Source organism: Mustelus asterias, chromosome 25 (assembly GCF_964213995.1).
Source record: "Mustelus asterias chromosome 25, sMusAst1.hap1.1, whole genome shotgun sequence".
Taxonomy (NCBI): Eukaryota; Metazoa; Chordata; class Chondrichthyes; order Carcharhiniformes; family Triakidae; genus Mustelus; species Mustelus asterias.
The window spans coordinates 33,357,379-33,379,709 of record NC_135825.1 but is presented as its reverse complement, the minus strand read 5'-3'; the positions used below and the strand labels follow the sequence as shown (position 1 = coordinate 33,379,709).

At 44.3% G+C, this 22,331-nt stretch overlaps 1 protein-coding gene across 1 annotated transcript in view; it reads right to left on the bottom strand.

The window, feature by feature from the left end:
• LOC144511889 (metabotropic glutamate receptor 4-like) overlaps nt 1-22,331 on the bottom strand; it is a 1,280,229-nt gene that overhangs the window by 367,535 nt on the left and 890,363 nt on the right. The window contains exon 7 of the mRNA XM_078242320.1: nt 19,377-19,516. Coding sequence (XP_078098446.1) covers nt 19,377-19,516 — 140 coding nt within the window. The remainder of the gene's footprint in view (nt 1-19,376; nt 19,517-22,331) is intronic.

Sequence of the window (22,331 nt, the reverse complement as noted above, 5' to 3'; positions counted from 1 at the left end):
TTTTACATTTTAGAACTTGTAATCCTTTCCTCATTGAGTTCAAAACATTAGTCACCTCACTATGGAGATGCACTGATAGGAAGCCAGGCACTTTCGCAAAGGGCAGAATGGAAATCCAGAAAAAAATCATTTGCAAACCATCTCTGTATGCATCGTATCAAGGGGTTCTTGAGCTGCATTGGTCAATAGTAGGCATCCATGAGTTATCTTGGCCTTTCATTCTACGTTGCATAGAGACTCCCATTGGGAGAGAAAAGAGGTGAAGAAGCCGGATATAGGCGAGAGGCAGAATAAATAATTTAAATTTATGATAATATTAATTTCCATGTCTTCAGCAAGTCTGGTACTCAATCATCCAGGCTTGTGGCCTAGCTGGGAGAGATTCTCTCCAGCGAGGAAAACACCTGCTCCCTATGAACGGGGAACAGTTATGTTGGCCTCGCCAACTGAATGCCATTGAGGCCCCCAGGGTGGCCAAGGGAAAAAGGGGTTGCCCCTTGGGCAGTGTCAGCCTGGTAGTGCCAGACTGGCACCTTGGCACAGCCAGCCTGGCAACTCAGAAATGTCCACCAGGCAGTGCCAGGGGAGGGCACTAGGGGTTGCATTTTGGGCAGTGTGGGGCTCACGATCGGCCGCCCATGATTGTGGGGGGGTGGGGAGAGTTTGTTCAGGCTGCCTGCAGCAACAGGGGCCTAACAGCTCTCCCTCCATCTGTCAGACCCCTGCTATTGGAATTGTGCATGTGCAGAATCAGAGGTCTGTGCATGCATACTAGCTCCCTCTGCAGACTGCCAGGCAAATTAAGCCCAGCTCACTGCCTGCACCAGCTGGAAATTGTCTGGACCATTTTTCCATGCACTATGTGGATGGATCCCAAGAAAATAAATTTGTGGAATGTCTAAGAGATTTTTTTTGGGAGCAGCTTTTGACAAAGCTTACTAGGGAACAGGCATTTCTAGATTTAGTGATGTGTAATGAGGCAGACTTGATTAGGGAATTTAAGGTGAAAGAACCCTCGGGAGCAGTGACCATAATTTATCCTGCAGTTCGAAAGGGAGAAGCTGGAATCAGATGTAATGGTACTAAAATTAAATAAAGGTAACTACAAAGACATGAGGGAGGAGCTGACCAGAGTTGATTGGAAAGGGAGCCTAGCAGGAAAGACAGTAGAACAGCAATGGCAGGAGATTTTAGGGGTTATTCGGGAGGCACAATAGAAATTAATCCAAAGGAGGAAGAAACATGCTAAAGGGAGGCCAAGGCATCCATGGCTGATGAGGGAAGTCAAGGACAGCATAAAAGCAAAAGAAAAAGCATACAAATTGGCAAGGATTAGTGGGAAGCCAAAGGATTGAGAAGCCTTTAAAAGCGAGCAGAGGACAACTAAAAAAGCAATAAGAGGGGAGAAGATGAAATATAAGTGTAAGCTAGCTGGTAATATGAAAGAAGATAGGAAGAGTTTTTTTCAATATATAAAAGGTAAGAGAGAGGCAACAGTAGACATTGGGCCACTGGATAATGACATTGGAGAAGTAATAATAGGAAACAAAGAAATGGCAGAGGAACTGAACAGTTACTTTGCATCAGTCTTCATGGTGGAAGACACCAGTGGGATGCCAGAGCTCCAGGAGAGTCAAGGGGCACAGGTGAGTGTAGTGGCCATCACTAAGGAGCAGGTTCTGGGGAAACTAAAAGATCTGAAGGTGGATAAATCACCTGGACCGGATAAACTACACCCTAGGCTTCTAAAAGAGATAGCTGAGGAAATTGTGGAGGCATTGGTGGTGATCTTTCAGGAATCCAGAGGACTGGGAAATAGCTAATGTAACACCACTCCTTAAGAAGGGAGGGAGGCAGCAGATGGGAAATTATCGGCCGGTTAGCCTAACTTGAGTCATTGGCAAGATTTGAGAGTCCATTATTAAAGATGAGACCGTGAAGTACTTGGAAGTGCATGATAAAATAGGACTTAGTCAGCATGGCTTCGTCAAGGGGAGATCATATCTGACAAATCTGTTAGAGTTCTTTGAGGAGGTAACAAGGAAGTTAGATAAAGGAGAACCAGTGGACGTGATTTATTTAGATTTCCAGAAGGCCTTTGACAAGGTACCGCATAGGAGACTGTTAAATAAGTTAATTACCATGGTGTTAAGGTTAAGATCCTGGCATGGATAGAGGATTGGCTGACTAGCAGAAGGCAGAGAGTGGGGATAAAGGGGTCTTTTTCAGGATGGCAGCTGGTGACTAGTGGTGTGCCTCAGGGGTCAGTGTTGGGAACACAACTTTTCACAATATACATTAACGATTTGGAGGAAGGAACTGAAGGCACTGTTGCTAAGTTCGCAGATGATACAAAGATATGTAGAGGGACAGGTAGTATTGAGGAAGCAGGGGGGCTGCAGAAGGACTTGGACAGGTTAGGAGAGTGGGCAAAGAAGTGGCAGATGGAATACAATGTGGAAAAGTGTGAGGTTATGCACTTTGGAAGGAGGAATGGAGGCATAGACTATTTTCTAAATGGGAAAATGCTCAGGAAATCAGAAGCACAAAAGGACTTGGGAGTCCTTGTTCAAGATTCTCTTAAGGTTAATGTGCAGGTTCAGTCGGCAGTTAGGAAGGCAAATGCAATGTTAGTATTCATGTTGAGAGGGTTAGAATACAAGAGCAGGGATGTACTTCTGAGGCTGTATTAGGCTCTGGTCAGACCCCATTTGGAGTATTGTGAGCAGTTTTGGGCCCCATATCTAAGGAAGGATGTGCTGGCCTTGGAAAGGGTCCAGAGGAGGTTCACAAGAATGACCCCTGGAATGAAGAGCTTGTCGTATGAGGAACGATTGAGGACTCTGGGTCTGTACTCGTTGGAGTTTAGAAGGATGAGGGGGATCTTATTGAAACTTACAGGACATTGGGAGGCCTGGATGGGGAGAGGATGTTTCCACTAGTAGGAAAAACTAGAACCAGAGGGCACAACCTCAGGCTAAAGGGACGATCCTTTAAAACAGAGATGAGGAGGAATTTCTTCAGCCAGAGAGTGGTGAATCTGTGGAACTCTTTGCCGCAGAATTTTGTGGATGCCAGGTCATTGAGTGTCTTTAAGACAGAGATAGATAGGTTCTTGATTAATAAGGGGATCAGGGGTTATGGGGAAAAGGCAGGAGAATGGGGACGAGAAATATATCTGCCCATGATTAAATTGTGGAGCAACTCGATGGGCCAAGTGGCCTAATTCTGCTCCTATGTCTTATGCACACAGGATTGGGTGTGGAAACTCATCCGAAAATCGGATCAGGAACTCTCCCATTTTCACGCTAGCTGGACACTTAGAATCATTCTCGTGAAATTCTGTCCATAGTTTTTCATGATCTTCATGCACTAAAGCACTGAAGAACAAATCTGTTCAGTTAGCCGTACTTGGAATGGTTTTGGAGTTGGGTATATACCGTATAATTCACTTAACCCAGGGATTTATGAGACAGATATGCAACTGGTACCCAGTGGGAAAGGAAATGAAAATTCAGGCTAACCAATGCATGTTTCATCTGTTTGATGCTCTGTGTCTGCTCTTCAGATATCATATCATCCAGAAATAAGCTATAAGCAACGAAGCATACCAATTGAGGAAAATCTGATTAGCCATTGGCAGCAATGTCCTCATGTTTTAAGCAGGTTTTACTGTGAGTGACAAAGCTCCAGCTTGTTGATTCACAGCTGGCTCAGGCCCTTGTCCACAGTTGTTTGTGGGCAGCTATGTCAACATCTGTGGTTTCATGCCTGCTGATTTCCCTTGCTTGTCTTCTTTCACCTTTATCAGTTGAACCACAAAATAACTGTAATGAACTGCTTTAAAAACAAATGTGCAAGAACATTGCCTCAACGTTTGCTGAAAGGTATACAAAATTGCAAGCTATGGGGTAAAGTCATAATAAGAGCACTAAATGTCACTGGGAACACTGTTGAAAAGTCAATTTGAAAGCAGCTTCACACACGATTCATTTAAATTGGATGAAAAAAAGCGAACCTGCAGCTAAATGTTACTGGTCACCAGTGGGTGGGAATGCTGGGGGCGGGTGGATCCGTACACTGAGACAACGTGCCATTGGCAGCTGATCCACTGTCTGCCTGAATGCCCCTACCACACTTTTAAAGTTTATTTATTGTTCACAAGTAGTCTTACATGAACACTGAAGTTACTGTGAAAATCCCCTAGTCGCCACACTCCGGCAGCTGTTCAGGTACACTGAGGGGGAATTTAGCATGGTCAAAGCACCCAACCAGCACATCTTTTGGACTGTGGGAGGAAACTGGAGCACCCGGAGGAAACCCACGCAGACATGAGGAGAATGTGCAGACTCCGCACAGACAGCGACCCAAGCTGGGAATCGAACCCGGGTCCCTGGTGCTGTGAGGCAGCAGTGCTAACTACAGTGCCACCGCCACACTTTTACAAATGCTGGAGGAATGTCTAATGTGCTGGCTGCCCGAGTGTAACTGAAGCCCTTAAGTGAGCAATTAACACCCTCTGCCACTCGGATTTAAGAGGTGGTAGGGAGGGGTTAATATTCAGCATGCAGCCCAGCAGTCTAACAGGGTGAGAGAGGGGGTGGTGTTTCACGATAGATGCCCATTGGTGCCAAATGGAGGCATTTCCCCACAGTTTTACACCCGCAGGCACCTCGCCCCAGCCCTGTCGAACATCACCTCCCTGCCCCACCTAGATAGTCCCTGTCAGCCTGCTCCCTGGAAGATCCTAGATACATCGGCATGTCCAGGCCCATATTTGCCCACCTACAGCACCAGCAGTGACTGCTATTCTTGCTGGCACTGCCAGGATGCAGAACTGCTGGCTTCTGTTTGGCTGCGTATGCTATGAAGCTGGGCTTCTTCCTGGACCCGCCTCATACCAATTAAAGGGCCGTCACCCAAAAAATGAAAATGGAGCGAGTTGGCAGAGTGGGGGCTGCTGATCCCCGACATTTAGGCTGAGGATGCGGGAGCCGCCCTCAATGTATCATCCAGCCTCTGGTATAAATATCAGCAGGTGAGATATGCCAGGCATAGAGTTAAACATTTTCACTGCAGAAAATTTAAGGCATTAATGAGGCTAAGGCATAAGGACATCAGCTGGCTAAATACAAGAAAGCACCGTATTCCAGCCCAGAAGGAATTTTGTGGAACACCTGCTCTCACTATTTGACACTGCCTCTGCACTGATTGAACATCTGCCCTCCTGGCACGCGAGACTGCAGATTTACACAGATGCCCTTAGATTTTCATAGGTTTTTTTTCCTGATCTCCTGCCAGATCTCTAATCCAGGATCAGTTAAATCCCTGGAGAAATGACTTCAATGACATTTTCAGATTGGAAACTACATATGACTCACATGATATTTTAATAAACTCTACCACAAGCCCAAAATGACAAGATGATCATTTGCATTGACTCCTGATTCTAACGTGATATGAGTTTTGGCAGTGTATGAGGCAGTCACTGGGTACTTCAGGCAGAAGTATAAATTGGGTCCTATGGCATCAATAGGACACAAATGGTATTTCCTGATGGGGAGTTGTGTGTCTACTTGCTGTACAGACAGAGAGGCCTGTCAGGCACGTGTAAAACTTTCCTTTGTGGTGCTACAAGACCTCTGGACACCATGAGGTAAGTCACTGCTTCCCCATGTCACACACAATGGGACAATATGAGGGTTAAGGGAGGCAAAATAAAATCCTCATAAACATTGTTTACTTGATTTGACTTATTATTGTTACTTTTAATGGGATATATGGGTGGCACGGTGGCCCAGTGGTTAGCACTGCTGCCTCACAGTGCCAGGGACCCAGGTTCGATTCCCCGCTTTAGTCACTGTCTGTGTGGAGTTTGCACATTCTCCCCATGTCTATGTGGGTTTTCTCCAGTGCTCCGATTTCCTCCCATAGTCTGAAAGATGTGCTGGTTAGGTGCATTGACCTGAACAGGCGCCGGAGTGTGGCGATTAGGGGAATTTCACAGTAACTTCATTGCAGTGTTAATATAAGCCTTGTGACTAATAAATAAATATAGTGAAAAGTATTGTTCCTTGCGCACTATACAGATAAAGCATACTGTTCATGGAGTACATAGGTGAGAAGGAAAGGAGAGGGTGCAGAAAGTAGTCATAGCTGGGATGTAGAGAAAGATCAACTTAATATAAGGTCGGTCCATACAAAAGTCTTGATGGCAACAGGGAAGACGCTGTTCTTGAATTAGTTGGTATGTGAACTCAGACTTTTGTTTCTTTTCCCCGACAGAAGTAGGTGGAAATATGATAAATTAAACGTGTTAATTTCTCAAAGCGAATATTTTCTGATATTTTTCATGGAGTTTTGGCGCTCTCCTACCAGAGTGGTAATGGTTGACATTGATTGCTCTTGGAGATTTTTAAAGCTGTAGGGTGGAATTTCCCCAAAGAATGACTACTGGGGGAAGCTTACAATAATGGCAGTGTTGTGTCTGGTGAGAAAACTGGCGTGAACCAGATTACGTCCAGGAGCAGTGGCTCGGAGGATTCCAATGGGGTTTGGCGCCACCACTGAACGTGCTAAACCAAAGAACAAAGAACAAAGAACAGTACAGCACAGGAAACAGGCCCTTCGGCCCTCCAAGCCTGTGCCGCTCCTTGGTCCAACTAGACCAATCGTTTGTATCCCTCCATTCCCAGGCTGCTCATGTGACTATCCAGGTAAGTCTTAAACGATGTCAGCGTGCCTGCCTCCACCACCCTACTTGGCAGCGCATTCCAGGCCCCCACCACCCTCTGTGTAAAAAACGTCCCTCTGATATCTGAGTTATACTTCGCCCCTCTCAGCTTGAGCCCGTGACCCCTCGTGATCGTCACCTCCGACCTGGGAAAAAGCTTCCCACTGTTCACCCTATCTATACCCTTCATAATCTTGTACACCTCCATTAGATCTCCCCTCATTCTCCGTCTTTCCAAGGAGAACAACCCCAGTCTACCCAATCTCTCCTCCTAGCTAAGACCCTCCATACCAGGCAACATCCTGGTAAACCTTCTCTGCACTCTCTCTAACGCCTCCACATCCTTCTGGTAGTGCGGCGACCAGAACTGGACGCAGTACTCCAAATGTGGCCTAACCAGCGTTCTATACAGCTGCATCATCAGACTCCAGCTTTTATACTCTATACCCCGTCCTATAAAGGCAAGCATACCATATGCCTTCTTCACCACCTTCTCCACCTGTGTTGCCACCTTCAAGGATTTGTGGACTTGCACACCTAGGTCCCTCTGTGTTTCTATACTCCTGATGACTCTGCCATTTATTGTATAACTCCTCCCTACATTATTTCTTCCAAAATGCATCACTTCGCATTTATCCGGATTAAACTCCATCTGCCACCTCTCCGCCCAATTTTCCAGCCTATCTATATCCTGCTGTATTGCCCGACAATGCTCTTCGCTAACTGCAAGTCCAGCCATCTTCGTGTCATCCGCAAACTTGTTGATTACACCAGTTACATCTTCTTCCAAATCATTTATATATATCACAAATAGCAGAGGTCCCAGTACAGAGCCCTGCGGAACACCACTGGTCACAGACCCTTCACCTTGCTCCACTCTGATGCGACTGGGCGCAAAATGACGGGAAAATGGCGGCCATAATGTCTAGAAATTATTTTTCTAGGAGTTGAAGTTGATTTATTTTTAGCAGAGACATTAAAGTACTCTTAATTCCAGATTTTTGTTGAATTCAAATTTCACCACCTGCCATGGGTGGATTTGAACCTGAGTTCCCAAAGCATTATGCTGGGTCTGTGGATTACTAGACCAATGACAATACCACTGTACTATCACCTCCCTTTTAGGCCTGTCCAGGCAGATTTCATTCCCTAAACAACGTTAGTGAACCAGATATAATTTATGATAATCAACAACCATTAGACTAACGATTAATTGTAGATTTATTTACTGCACTTAAATTCCACCAATTGTTGTGGATTTGAAGACATATCCCCAAAGTATTAGCCTGGGCCTCTGGGTAACTAATCCGGTGATGTTAACAGTACACCACTGCCTCCCCTTTAACATTATGCCACTAGCCTCCCCTTCACTGCCTGACAACAAACTGGTTTGTAATGAGCCAGATTTTTAAAGGATAGGAATATATTATTTTTTTTAAATGAGAAGAAGGCAGGAATTTCAAATTTGTCAGCAACATGTTAGAGTGCTGTAACAATTAGAACTAACTGGTAGAACAGTAAGAAGTTTGAAATATTAATGGAAGACTCGTGTTAGTTTCAACATCAAGAACATATCGGTCTTTGGAAATAGTAAAACACCTTAAGGCACCTCAGTTATGAATTTGATCCCAAGCCAGATATTAGAACAATAGCTAATAATAATAAAGGCTAAAACCTTGGTCATAAAGATAGATTTTAAAGAGAGAGAGGTGGAGAGGCTTAGGAAAGGAATTCCAAAGCTTTACAATCAAATGGACTGGAAAAGGATGAGGATGCGTTGCGGTATATAATTTTGTCACAGTCCTGTGTTGCATTAAAAAGTTACATGAAGCCAAAATGATATGGTACATTGCAAGTGTAATGTTATTTGCTAAATGGCAAATATGCGTTCATAGCTGGTTGATTTTTACAGTCAACATACGGTGAAAACAAGATTTTATCAGCCCATTACTCCAATGTTGAAAGATTCAGATTTGAGAGCTCATTGAGAACACTAGGTAGGTCATAGGAGTATTTTCTGCCGTCTAAGTCTATTTTAAGTATAGATTTCTGTGTACACAGGAGCCCTGTACTATTTGGAAGTGAGCCCTGTAGCTGAACAGAACAAAACGATTACAGAAATAAATGTGGATAAATGTTTTGAATCATAAGATCATAGAATGGTTACAGCACAGAGGCCATTCAGCCCAGAGGCCATTCAGCCTGTCATCTTAGTGTCAGGTTCATAGGAAAGCCCTGCAAAATATTTTGCTTCAGATATCCAATTCACTTTTCAAGGCCTTGATTAAATCTGCCACCACACTCTCAGGCATTCCAGATCCTAACTTAAGAGGTACTTGTTGCCACTGTCCCAAATGACCATAGACTGCTCTCCCTCTGAGGGGAGGAAGGGGGGGGGGGGAGCTGACTAATGGTAATTTAACCAGAGGATCACCACACCTCAGACGAGGGGCAAGATTCAGAAGACAGAGCCTTCATGAATAATCCCAGCTGGAATTGAATACACACTGTTGGCGTCGCTGTACATCATGAACCAGCCGTCCAGCCAACTGAGCTAACTCACTTCCAATCCTAACCAGACACTTAACATAAATAAAAATTCTTCATGTCACTGTTGCTGATTTTGTTAATCACCTTAAATCAATGCCCTCTGTCTCGCAATTCTTCCACCACTAGGAATAGTCTCTATCTATTCTGTTCAGACACTATGAATTTGAAAACCTCTATCAAATCTCTTCTTAATCTCTTCTCCAAGGAGAACAGTCATAGCTTCTCCAATCTCCCGATGCAGCTGAAGCTCCTCACCCTGACATCATTCCCCTGAATCGTTTCTGCAGCCTCCCTCATTCCTTCTCATCCTTCCGAAAGTGTGGTGCCCCGAATTAGACACAGTACTTACTTGATGTTAGTTTCAACATCAAAAACATATCGATCTTTTGGAAATAGTAAAACACCTTAAGGCACCTCAGTTATGAATTTGATCCTGAACCAGATATTAGAACAATAGTTAATAATAATAAAGACTAAAATTTGTGATTCATGTAGTGGGACACCCAGGTCCCTCTGTATCTCAGAGCTCTGCAAACTCTTACCATTTACACAATAAGTTTATTTTTTATTTTTCCAACCAAAATGAACAATTTCACATTTGTCCACATTCATAGAATCATAGAATCCCTTGATGGGCCATTTGGCCCATCGAGTCTGCACCGACCACATTCCCACCCAGCCCCTATCCACATAGCCAACATATTTACCCTGCTGGTCCCCTTGACACTAAGGGGCAATTTAGCATGGCCAATCCACTTAACCTGCACACCTTTGGACTATGGGAGGAAACCGGAGCACCTGGAGGAAACCCATGCAGACATGAGGAGAATGTGCAAACTCCACACAAACAGTGACCCAAGCTGGGATCGAACCCGGGTCTCTACCTAGCCTTCAGGAGAACAGTGACCACGACACCACACAACTCTGCTACAGCAACCTCTGCAAGATGTGCCGGATCATCGACATGGATGCCATCATCTCACGTGAGAACACCATCCACCAGGTACATGGCACACACTCTTGTGACTCGCCCAACGTTGTCTACCTGATACACTGCAGGAAAGGATGTCCTGAAGCACAGTACATTGGCGAGACCATGCAGATGCTACAACAATGGATGAATGAACACCAGGCAGGAGTGTTCCCTTCCTGTCAGGGAGCACTTCAGCAGTCAAGGGCATTCAGCCTCTGATCTTCGGATAAGCGTTCTCCAAGGCGACCTTCAAGACACACGACAACGCAGAATCAAGGAGCAGAAACTGATCGCCAAGTTCCGCACACATGAGGACGGCCTCAACCAGGATCTTAGGTTCATGTCACACTATCTGTAACCCCCATGTCTTGCCTGGGCTTGCAAAATCTCACTAACTGTCCTGGCTTGAGAGACAATTCACACCTCTTTAACCTGTGCTTAACCCTCTCTCTACTCGCATTGTCTGTACCTGTAAAGACTCGATTACCTGTTAAGACTCTCATTCCAACCATTATCTTGTAATTGGTTTGTGTCTATATTTGCCCTGTTTGTGAACCCAACTCGTCACTCACCTGATGAAGGGGCAGCGCTCCGAAAGCTCGTGCTACCAAATAAACCTGTTGGACTTTAACCTGGTGTTGTGAGACTTCTCACTAGTATAAATAGAAAGCAGATGGGAATTGTGGAGAGGTTGTGTGGCCCAGGCCATGGCCCCAAATGTTGGAGTAATGAAGTTTCTTTTTTAAATCTTTTTTTTTAATTTACTTTCTGAAGTTAGTTCTTTTATTGCTTGCAACTGAAGTATCCTTACTGCCGAATGAACAGGAAGGGAGGGAACGGGGGATTCTGCTTTGTGGGGGTGGTTTGGGCTAGTGGTGGGGTCGGCATTGGTGATCGGGGGGGCGGTGGGGAAGAGTTGGAACTGGCGATCAGGGGGGTGGTGGGGTGGTCGGGCAGCGATCGTGGGGGGAGGGGGAAGGATAGGATTGTGGGGGTGGGGAATGTCAACTCGTGGGGTGGGCATGCCCAATAGGCTGCCTAGGCACTCTGATGCTGGCCTCTCTGGCAGATGTAGGCTCCACCTGCCCCACCCACTGGCATGAATCACCTGACCGCCTTTGTATTGCGCAGAGTGCCATAAATTCATGAAACTCAGCTCAGTAAAAAAATTTTGGACACTTTGAATTATTGGGGGAAAATCACCCCAATATGCTTTCAGATCCAACTAATTTATTTAATTATAGAATTCCCATCCTGCCCATACAAGTAGAAGTAAGTGGTGTCAGGAAAGCTGCCGTTTTTCTTCATGCATTTCACATTATCCAATTTATCAATTGCTTAAATGCACACAATTCTTGTTTTGATCCGATGGAACAGTGAGCCTTGAACCATTTCACTCAACTCGAGGAACACACAAAGGGTTAATATAGATATTCTGGCAAACTGTGATCGTCAGGATCATGTATTGTCCAGCCAGGAGTCAATGTAGGTTAGTGAGCATAAGGATGATAGATAAACAACACTTGTTGCTAGTTAGGATACAGGCTGTGGAGATTGGAGGGTTTATTGGAATAGTCAAATCTAGAGGTGGCAAAGGCATGGATGAGGATGTTGAGAAATAGTGGATTGGGGCAGCAATGGAAACAAATGTTAAGGAGGCAGAAGTGGGTGGAGGAAAGTTGTTGTCAGGATGGTCAATTGGCCTAAGGCGCCAGATTCAAGGAGTGTCATTCTTTGCTTTGATTAAACCTGGTGAATACGGGTCCCTTTTTAGGGGTGTGGGTTCAAATCCCAATCCTGACATATCCCGTCGGCAGCACGGTGGCACAGTAGTTAGCGCAGCTGCCTCACAACTCCATGGATCTGGCTTTAATTCCGGCCTTGGTTAACTATCTATGTAGAATTTGCATGTTCTCTCTGTGTCTGCGTGGGTTTCCACTGGGTGCTCCGGTTTCCTCTCATGGTCCAGATTATGTGGATTGGCCATGGTAAGTATGTGTGGTTACAGGGATAGGGCGGGGGAGAGGGCCTGAGTAAGACACTCAGAGAATCAGTGCAGACTTGATGGGTCGAATGGCTCCTTCTGCACTGTAGGGATTCTGTTTCTGCTCAGCCAGCACTGGATTTTTCAACAAGCACAAATCAGAGACATTAGGAGAATGGAGCGGTGTAGTGATGAGTTACCATTGCGTGTCATGAATGTCCATATGGAACTTGACATGGTTTCAGATGATGTTGCAGAGGGGAGCATGGGAATAAGAATATCCTTGGAAATCTCCAGAGCTAACAAAGCTTAAAATCCAGTGTCCAGGACCAGCTGGAAAAGCATATGCATGGGATGAATTTATTGGCAATTTGGCCAAGAGATAAACAAAATAGCCGCTAAGGAGTTGTCAAAAATCAGAATTATGGACCTGTAGCTATTAGATTACTAAAAATGTTACCTGGTCAGGAAGTTCTGACTCTCAACAAAATGAGTGATATTTGAAAATCTCAATAGTTCACATATGTTAATAAAAACTGACACACTGAAACAGTTTCATACGACTGAGTTACCCTCTTCTCATTTGGACATTAAGATCTTTACTCTTTGAGAGGTTTATCTCCATGAGATTTAAGATTTAAAAGGTTACATCTCCTATCCCCTTTCCTCCCAAAGCAGGAATCATTCAAGCAGTTGGACAGCCAATTCAAAAAAAGGAACTGCAGATTCACTTAAATCAAGAATGAGAAAACAGTTTTTGAAGTTGAAATTGTAAGGTTAATGGAGATTCAGATGTAAAATGTGTATCGCCGCAGTATTTCATCTCATGCCTCCAAGCACAGTATGAGGCTTAAGTATTGGATAAGAGAGCTGAGAAATGAATAGCTGCAGGTTAGCTAAGTCAGGATGAGAAGATGACTGAAGGAAGAAGATGAAGGGCATAGATAATGGCTCACCACAGGTGTTCAAAGGGAAAGCGGAGCAATCAGCACAAAATCAAACAGCTGACACCTCAAAAATGCTTGACACAAAGGACTAGGTATCTCCAACTCCACACAGTTAACTTGTCAGAAACTGATAGCTCTGTAAATATAACCTTGCTAAGCTATACATCAACTTCAAACTCTGAATATAATCACGCTGAACAGCAAACAAATGGAATGATCCCAGGTCCCTTGTGTATCACAATGTCACACTGGCTGCTGCCTCTCAGCGCCACGGACCCGGGTTCAATTCCGGCCTTGGGTGACTGTGTGGAGTTTGCATGTTCTCCCCATGCCCGGGCGCTCAGGTTTCCTCCCACAGTCCGAAAGATGCACTGGTTAGGTGCATTGACCATGCTAAATTGTCCCTCAGTGTCAGAGGGATTTGCAGGGTTATAATAGGGCCTGTTGTTGGGCCTGTTGTTGGGATTGTTGTTGGTGCAGGCTTGATGGGCCGAATAGCCTCCTTCTGTACTGTCGGGATTCTATGACATAAAATATTTGGGATCGTACATAACAATAGCCCAGATTTTGTGACAGAAATAATGATGAGGATGTCAGCATTAACCTTTTTTAAGCAGTAAGTTGAACAGTGACTTTTGATCCCCATACATGCAGAGCCCAGTGCTGAAATCAGGCACTTTCTGTCTGAATCACCCCATTCCTCTACACACATCACTGCACTGCTTTCTCAATAAGAGACCCATGATGGGTTTGAAGTTGTGACAGTTTTTCTTATTCATTTCTGGCAAGGCCAGAATTTATTACCCATCCCTAATTCTGTTTGAGAATATGCTGGTGAGGCCTCTTTTTAAACCACTACAGCTCGCCTGATGAAGGTACACCCACAGTGCTGTTTGGTATGGAATTCAAGGATTTTGACCCAGTGATAAGGAAGGAACAGTGATGTCGTTCCAGCTCAGGATAATGAGGGCGATTCTCCCAACCTGCTATGTTGATTTTGTAATGTAGGGGGCCGGGAGACTCAAGCAGAGGCCGTTTTGCAGGCTTCCCGCTGGGTGCCACGGCCTGCAAGAGTTTCTGGCAGCTGGATTTCTGGCACCGTCAGCTCCACGCCAGAAATCGGTGCGAAGCTGCATCATTTATTTAGATTAGGATTTTACATATGATTAGCAGGCCTGGGACTGAGGCCCCCAGGCCCACTAGCGTCTCTCCACCCCCCCCCCCCCTCCTTTCAAGGAATGGTTCACTCCTTGCGGGGTTTACTATAGCTCCCCACTTATGGGGAGCTGGTGTCCAGACCCTGCTGGAATGAAGGGGGGGGGCAATCAAGGCCCCTCAGAGGTTCGGGTGCCGGGGGGTGGGGGGGGGGATGCCCCCTGAGCATTACCACCTTGGCAGTGCCAGCCTGGGCCCCCTGGAACTGCCCAAGGAGCAAAGTGGCAATGCCCAGGGGGCACCTTGGCACTGCCCACCAGGCATTGGCCAGTGCCAAGGGGTGGGACCTAATGAGGATGGGGCTCAATGGGGATGGGGCCTAATTGGCGGAGATCGATGGGGGTGGAAGGTCCCTCTGCCCCTCTCCAGGGGGATCGCGAGCAGAGGGAGGGAGGTCAGTGATCGGGGCTGGGCATTGAGGGCCTAATGTGGGGGTAAATCACTGGAGATGGAGGGTCCTGCTGCCACTCTGCAGAGAGATCGCAAACAGAAGGAGTGAGACCAGCTATCGGGGATGGGCATTGGGTTGGGGGAGCATCGGCCTGCCGAGGGAGGGAGTGTCAGGGCTGCCAATGGGGGGGGGAAGTGGGAGATGGGGAGATCAGGGCTGCGGGGTGGGGCGGGCGGTGTTGTTGAGATGGTGACAGGCCGTGGGGGGCAGGGGGGGGGTTCGTGAGGCAGTGATGCGAGGCTCATGGGGCTGGCCAGCAATCAGGAGGCCAGCAGTGCAGGTCTACTGTGCATATGCCGATCTCAGCATTGACAGTTCAGCGCATGCGCAGTGGCCCACTCAGCACTATGTTGCCGGCCTCCCGAGTGGGAATAGGCCTCCGTCCTTGATTTTTGGGATGATTTATGCTAGTGCACTCTGCAGTGCACAGAGTGTGGGAGATTCATTTGGAAAATCCTGCTCAAAAAAACCAATGGGATTTACTCCAGTTTTTGTGCAAATTCAACACAGGATTTTTTTAAGGAAAATTGCCCCCAATGTGTTACTTAGAGGGGCATTTGGGATGATGGTGTTCCCCTGTCCTTGGCCTTCCAGAGGCTGTGGATTCAGGAGGTGTTGTTGAAGAAATTTGTTGCATTGCATCATATATATGGTACACACTGCTGCCACTGATTGCTGGTGGCAGACGGAGTGAATGTTTAAAGTGGTGGATGGGTTGCCAATAAGCATGCGGTTTGGTCCCTGGATGGTGTGGATGTCCTTGAGTTTTGTCAGAGCTTCAGTCATCCAGACTAATGTGGGGTATTCCATCACACCCCTGACTTGTGTCTTGGAGATGGTGGAAAGTCTTTGTGGAGTCAGCAGACGAGTAACATATTGTAGAATACTCTTGCTACCACAGCATTTATGTGGTTGGTCCAATTAAGTTTCTGGTTAGTGGCGACTCCCAAGATATTGATTTGGGGGGGATTCAATAATATGAATGTCAAAATACTAAACTTAATGTACTGAAATATCATAAGTTAAGAAATCAGTTTAAACACAAACAGAACTTCAAATCATAATATCAATATGATTAAAAGCTTAATAGAAGCAATGATTGCATAGAATCTTCGTTATCAATGGTCACATTTACTGTAGTTTCTGCTTATCTATTAATGCAATAGCCCATGTATAATACATCTAAAAATTATGCCCTCAATTTCCAACATTTGCTCGAATAATGAATTGTTTTTTTGTTTATTTTCTTTTAACTTTTCTTAAATGTCAGTATGTACCTTTATCATGTTGTGAGTTACTGAAAATCATAAACTTTCTTCAAAAAGGCAGCTACTTAAGATAGTAGCTTCATGTTTACAGTATCTATTAACACTGCTCGAGTGATGGTGCAAATCCTGTCTATTTTTCTTTCAGAAAATCAAAAGGTCTCTCTTACAGTGGTTCAAATAACTTTTTTTTCCTTTCTGAGTTCAGGTATTAAAGACAAATATATTTTACTTTGCTGTTTGCTCCACTTGCTGCTGTCCATTGCTTTTATCTGACTTGTAAAACAACCACAGCTAAACTGGGGTGGTTACGTTCCAGGTATGTTACATGTTCATAATTCAGTCAAGGAATATTGACCGGAATTCTCCACCATTCACACCCCACCGCCATTGCAAGTGAGGATGGAGAATTTGGCACTCAGTCCAATCTCCGCTCACTTCAGTGGAACCAGAAAATCCCGCTGGTGTGAACGGCTGGAGAATTCAAACTGTTATTGCATGTGTTGGAGTTCAATATGTTTATACTGGAATGTTTTGGCTGTTCATGCTGGTTGGATGTTCCTACCCCTTCAGTGAACGGGGATTTGGCTGGGTGCCAAATTCTCCTACTTCGCTGCAGCGGTAGCGTGGCATGAACGGCCGGTAAGATCGCATCCATTGTGTCTGATCACATCTCCCAAATATACTTTATAAATGATGTATTGTAAGAAATTGCTCTGTAATAATCTTTTGGAATCTTAAGAATATTACACGAATAGTCTGAAGAAAGCTTCCATCACAGCTTGCCAGTTGAAGAACACAGGATAAATCTATTATTGCTGCCAAGGACATGTCTCCAGCTCAGAAAGTTTTGTTCAGACTGGTTAGGTGATGCTAATCAAATGTCTGGAAATGAAAAGGTTAAAAACAGGCTCTCAAGAGGAAAGAAAGTCATTTCGGATAAGGAAGCGTTCCTTAAAATCATCCATACTGGTCAGTCTACTTCAGATACAGTAAGACTGGAAGAGATAGCTTCCTAATAGGTCGATTAGCCCAAGAAGAAAGAGGACAAAAGAGAAGACGACTGCGAACAGAATAAATACAGTAGTGTTGTTCCTAACTGTAGAAATTGGGTTCATCTGTCCGTTCGCCCATGAGATTGATAAACAATCCTCACCTGTCACAGGCTGTATGCTTTCCCTGCCTAGTTAGCTAATGCATTACATTTAAGCTGTTGCTTCTCAATAAACTATTCTAAAATCAGTTATGAGCTTGACCCCTTTTTTCAGGGGATCTGCGATTCCCAAGCCAGAACCTTCCAGTATTACTTTGAAGTGCAGTGACTCTGACAACCACCAAAAGATCATAGAGACAAATGAATAAGCAATTGATCTGTTCTTCGGTCGCGAGGACCTCACGCTGAGCAAGACAACCATAGAACTCTCTTCAAATATTTGCCCAGGATTTTTCACATTCATTCAAACTACAAACAGGAGATGAGTTTGCAGTTTGTTAGCACTCCCTTACTACTCTGCTGCAGATTGTGTTCAAATCTAGAGGGTGGGGGACTGGGGGTGATGGCGTAAATTACCACCTTTGAGTCGGGCAAGAGTGATACCAATTGAATCAAGATAACAATTTTGCCCATGACTAATTATCTTGCACAAAGCGGTTTGATTTAAAGATTCATGTAGCTGGAACTCTATAGGTTAGAATTTCTGTACCTCTGTAGGCAGAAAACTGATATAATCAACACTTAAAACAAGAGAAATTTCGGGTGAAAGTATTTGCACTGAGTTTCTATTACTTTGTGGAAAATTCAGCATTGTTTTAAAGTTTATTTATTAGTGTCACAAGTAGGCTTACATTAACACTGCAATGAAGTTACTATGAAAATGCTCTAGTTGCCACACTCCAGCGCCTGTTTGGGTACACTGAGGGATAATTTTAGCATGGGCAATGCACCTAACCAGAACGCCTTTCGGACTGTGGGAGGAATCTGGAGCACCCAGAGGACATAGACACGGGGAGAACGTGCAGACTCCACATAGTTACCCAAGCCGGGAATTGAACCCGGATCCCTGGCACTGTGAGGCAGCAGTGTTAGCCACTGTGCCACCCCGGGGGCCCAATGTGGGCATTGGACATGACTGTCATTGCCCCTCTCCATTCTGAGATAATTAATGGAGGCAGAATTATGGAATGCCCCAAAAATTGCAACAGTTCATCGTATTAAGTTGCTAAAAACTTTTATTTATCTACATTTTAAATAGATAGTCCCATGCAGTCGTTTTACTGAAATTTATTCAAGTTGGGGTTTCAAGGTTCAGGTGGGAATTTTGAAGAGTACTTTGGATTACTGCAAGTTTCTTGAAGTCAAAAATTTGCAAGCTGCATGAGGAACTGCAAAAATGTTTTATAATCAAGTACCTCAGCTTTAGAAAGTAAACTGTGGTGTGCACACACTACTTACAATATTCGGTAAACACTGATGGTAACTGGTAAACTGACTGAGAAAGCTGAGGTAGCTCAACATGTGGCTGCAGTCATCCAAGATCACTGTTCTTTTGTAAATGAGTATATTTTATGCATTTTTTTGTTTTAACCAGGATTAAGTATGAATATATGAAACATGCACAGATGCAGTACAGGGCCATAACTGTACTGGGGAGGCGATGACCTAGTGGTATTATCACTTGACTATTAATCCAGAAACTCAGCTAACGTTCTGGGGACCCGGTTTCGAATCCTGCCACGGCAGATGGTGGAATTTGAATTCAAATTTTTAAAAATCTGGAATTAAGAATCTACTGATGACCACGAAACTATTGTCGATTGTCGGACAAACCCATCTGGTTCATTAATGTCCTTTAGGGAAAGAAATCTGCCGTTTTTACCTGGTCTGGCCTACATGTAACTCCAGAGCCACAGCAATGTGGTTGACTCTCAATTGTCCTTGGGCAACAAGGGATAGGCAATAAGTGCTGGCCAGATAGTGACGCCCATGACCCACAAATGATTTTTTTTTAAAACTGGGGCCTATAATGTTAGATACAAGCTGCTACATTGTCAGTGTAAAATGGTCAAAAACCAAATGAACAGTAACAAGATAAATTGAGATGAAAGAATACTCTGAGCAGATCACCTTACATGCAGCCCCCAGACAGCAAGGCTCCATAGATGGGCATTCTAAGTGTGCTCTATAAATTACGACTGGCCCATACATTTCATTTAAGAACTGTATATTTTTTAAAGCAAAATGAAAAGTATACTGCTTACATTTAAACGAAGTTTGTTTGCCCATTCTCCAATGACTGAATATGCACGTGTAGAATTGTCCTTGACTTGGTACTGATAAATGTCGTAATGTCCAGGTGCATCACCATTCTCATTGAAGGTCACGGGAACCCCTGCGCTTCCTGCAGACAGCGAGAGAATAAATTGTTACTTTTTGTAAACCCTTCAAAGCTACTTCACGCAGTGTACCACAAACAAAAATATTTCTCATGAACATTTCTGATTCAGTGCTCCTCTTCCCATTTTTGAAGTCCTTTGAAATGATTCAAAAACATTCACAAAAACCTCAGAGAATGAACCTGTGTGCAGAAGTTTTTTAATATTTGTTTGTGGGATGTGGGCGTCGCTGGCTGGGCTAGCATTTATTGCCCATCCCTGATGACATTTAAGAGTCAACAACATTGCTGTGGCTCTGGAGTCCAGACCAGGTAAAAACAGCAGATTTTCTTCCCTTGAGGACATGAGTGAACCAGATTGGTTTTTATGACAATCGACATTGGTTTCATGGTCATCATTAGACTTTTAATTCCAGGTACTTACTGATTTCAACATCTACCATGGTGGGATTTGAACCCGGGTCCCCAGAGCATTAGCCTGGGTTTCTGGATTACCAATCCAATGACAATACCAATATGCCACTGCCTCCCCACAAAAGATTCAGTCAGCTTTCCAACTTAAAGGGATCCTCAGCTGCAGTCAGGGAAATCTGGCTGGTGGTTGGGAAACATTCTTGATTGAGGGGTTTGAGTCTTAAAGCCATATAAAATTCATGTATTACTACTGTACATTCTGTAGAACATATGCCCACTGCTCTACACTGCTGCTTGTTTTCATTCTTAATGCTTAAACCCTCCTAAGGGTATTGCTGCATATTATTTGCATTCAGCCATGCGGTGAACTGCTTATTGAGAAGAGGGTTTCACACTGGCAGCTCGCCAACTCCAATATATTGAGGACCCAGGACCACAATGGATTGGATCCTACATTGACTCCCCTAAGCACCTACATTCTGACTATCATGGTATCCATATGGTTCCCAAAACAAAAAAAAAAGCCCCTCTGGAGTGGGCTCCATTTCCTGTGGCCAGACCGGGTTACAACACTTTTGGGAGATGACAAAATCCATTATGTGATCAAGTCTAGATTTGACTTAACCTTTCAAGGGCGAATATTACAAAGCTATGAACTGAGTGTCCTGTTTCTGCAATTTCTTCACCGTTTGTAAAGAGGAACAATTTTATTCATCAAACATGATTATCGATTTCATGTTCATGTCAACAGATTTCTCAAAGCCAAGATTATATCTAAACTGGAAAGCGATTAATATACAACTTGAGGTTTTCCTGATAGATTTAGATGCCTTAAGCAGTAAACAAATTTATCAAGAGAAAAACTTATCAGGTACTGTTAGTTCAATTATTACTTTAAATAGCCCGTGTCCCAATAAAATCTAGCCACATGTGATGGTAAAGTCCCACGTAGTGAATAGCATGAACAATATTTGAGCTGTGTTACACTGCAGTGTGTCTTGTTTCTTTAATGCTACAATACATATTTCATTCATATAACTATGGTACAAAGCAGGATTTTAAAAAAACAACAGAAATACTGGCCCGGAAATTCCGAGCTGCACCGTGTGGGATTTGGGGCTATCCCACAGATGTTCTGGGGAATTCCTCTTGGAAGTTCTCACGTAAGAGTTTATGTGGCAAATGTCCAGAAGGGCTAACTTTTCCTGGACAATTGCACTATGCTGGGGATCATCTGACAAGACTATTTAAATTGCTAACATCAGATGGTTCTGCATGTTATGCCAATAGTTACTGTGAATAAGTTAGAAGCAATGAAACTGCTTTTAACTTCAACGTAACTATTTTAAACATCCAGTCTGAGCCACACACAGGAATCACCCAAGACTCCCAACCCCACAAGGGACTCCCCACGAATCTCCCTCCCCTTCTACTTAGGACTCCCCCCATCCCCACCGCAGTATTCTCCAGCCCAGGGCTCCCCCACCTACACAGGATTCCACCCATGCACCCCACTCCAATTACGCCCCCCCCCCCCCCCCTCCCCTCCTTGGACTCCCCAGTCTGATCTGATCCAGTCAGATGCCCTTACTCCATCTCAACCCCAGGTCCGCCTTAGACTCTGACGCTGGACCCAGGGACATGCTGTGCTGTCTGGATGTTGTCTGGCATGAGTCAGAACAATCAGGCGAGACAGGCACTGAAGAAATTTGGCACAGGTATGTGAGTGCAGAGTGACAATCCGATGCTGATTGCCACTCTGAGGAGGTTATGCTCAATATATGTTTGAGAGGATTAAAACCATAATTTTATCCACAGTACACTTGAATAACCAAATACTCCCCTGAACTTAAAGACTGGAAAGCCTTTTTTTTAAAAATTTAATAATTGATGGATTAATTCCCAAGTCTGTATCACAGGTACCATTTTTAAAGACCTCCAGAGTCAGTCTCGCTCCTTGAAAATCCGTCCCATTATTCTTCAATTTTATTGTAATTCAACAAGAAGAACCATCCTATAAATACTGATGCTCAATGTGTCCTGAAAGTCTATGAAGACCAATTGCTTGCCCATTGTAATTGTAACTGTTTACACTTTAGAGCCTTATCTGCCTACTCCATCTCTTAAAATCAATGCTATCCTATCGAGAACAACAACCTATTTTTCATTGTAAGTGATTCTTAAGCACCTGGTACGCTCTTAAGTGCTCATCATGAAAAGGGACACATGGCAATATTCAGTGTTCAACTCTCCACAGTCCTCATTTTATGTCCAAAAAACCTGATTTTCTTTTTTGTGTGTTGGGTATGTCCCTGTCTGCCCCAGGAGTTGAAAAAACAAAACTGGAAGTACTATTTAGTTTACTTTGTCCAGTCTTCATTGTTAAAGAAAAGCTTATTCTGAATGT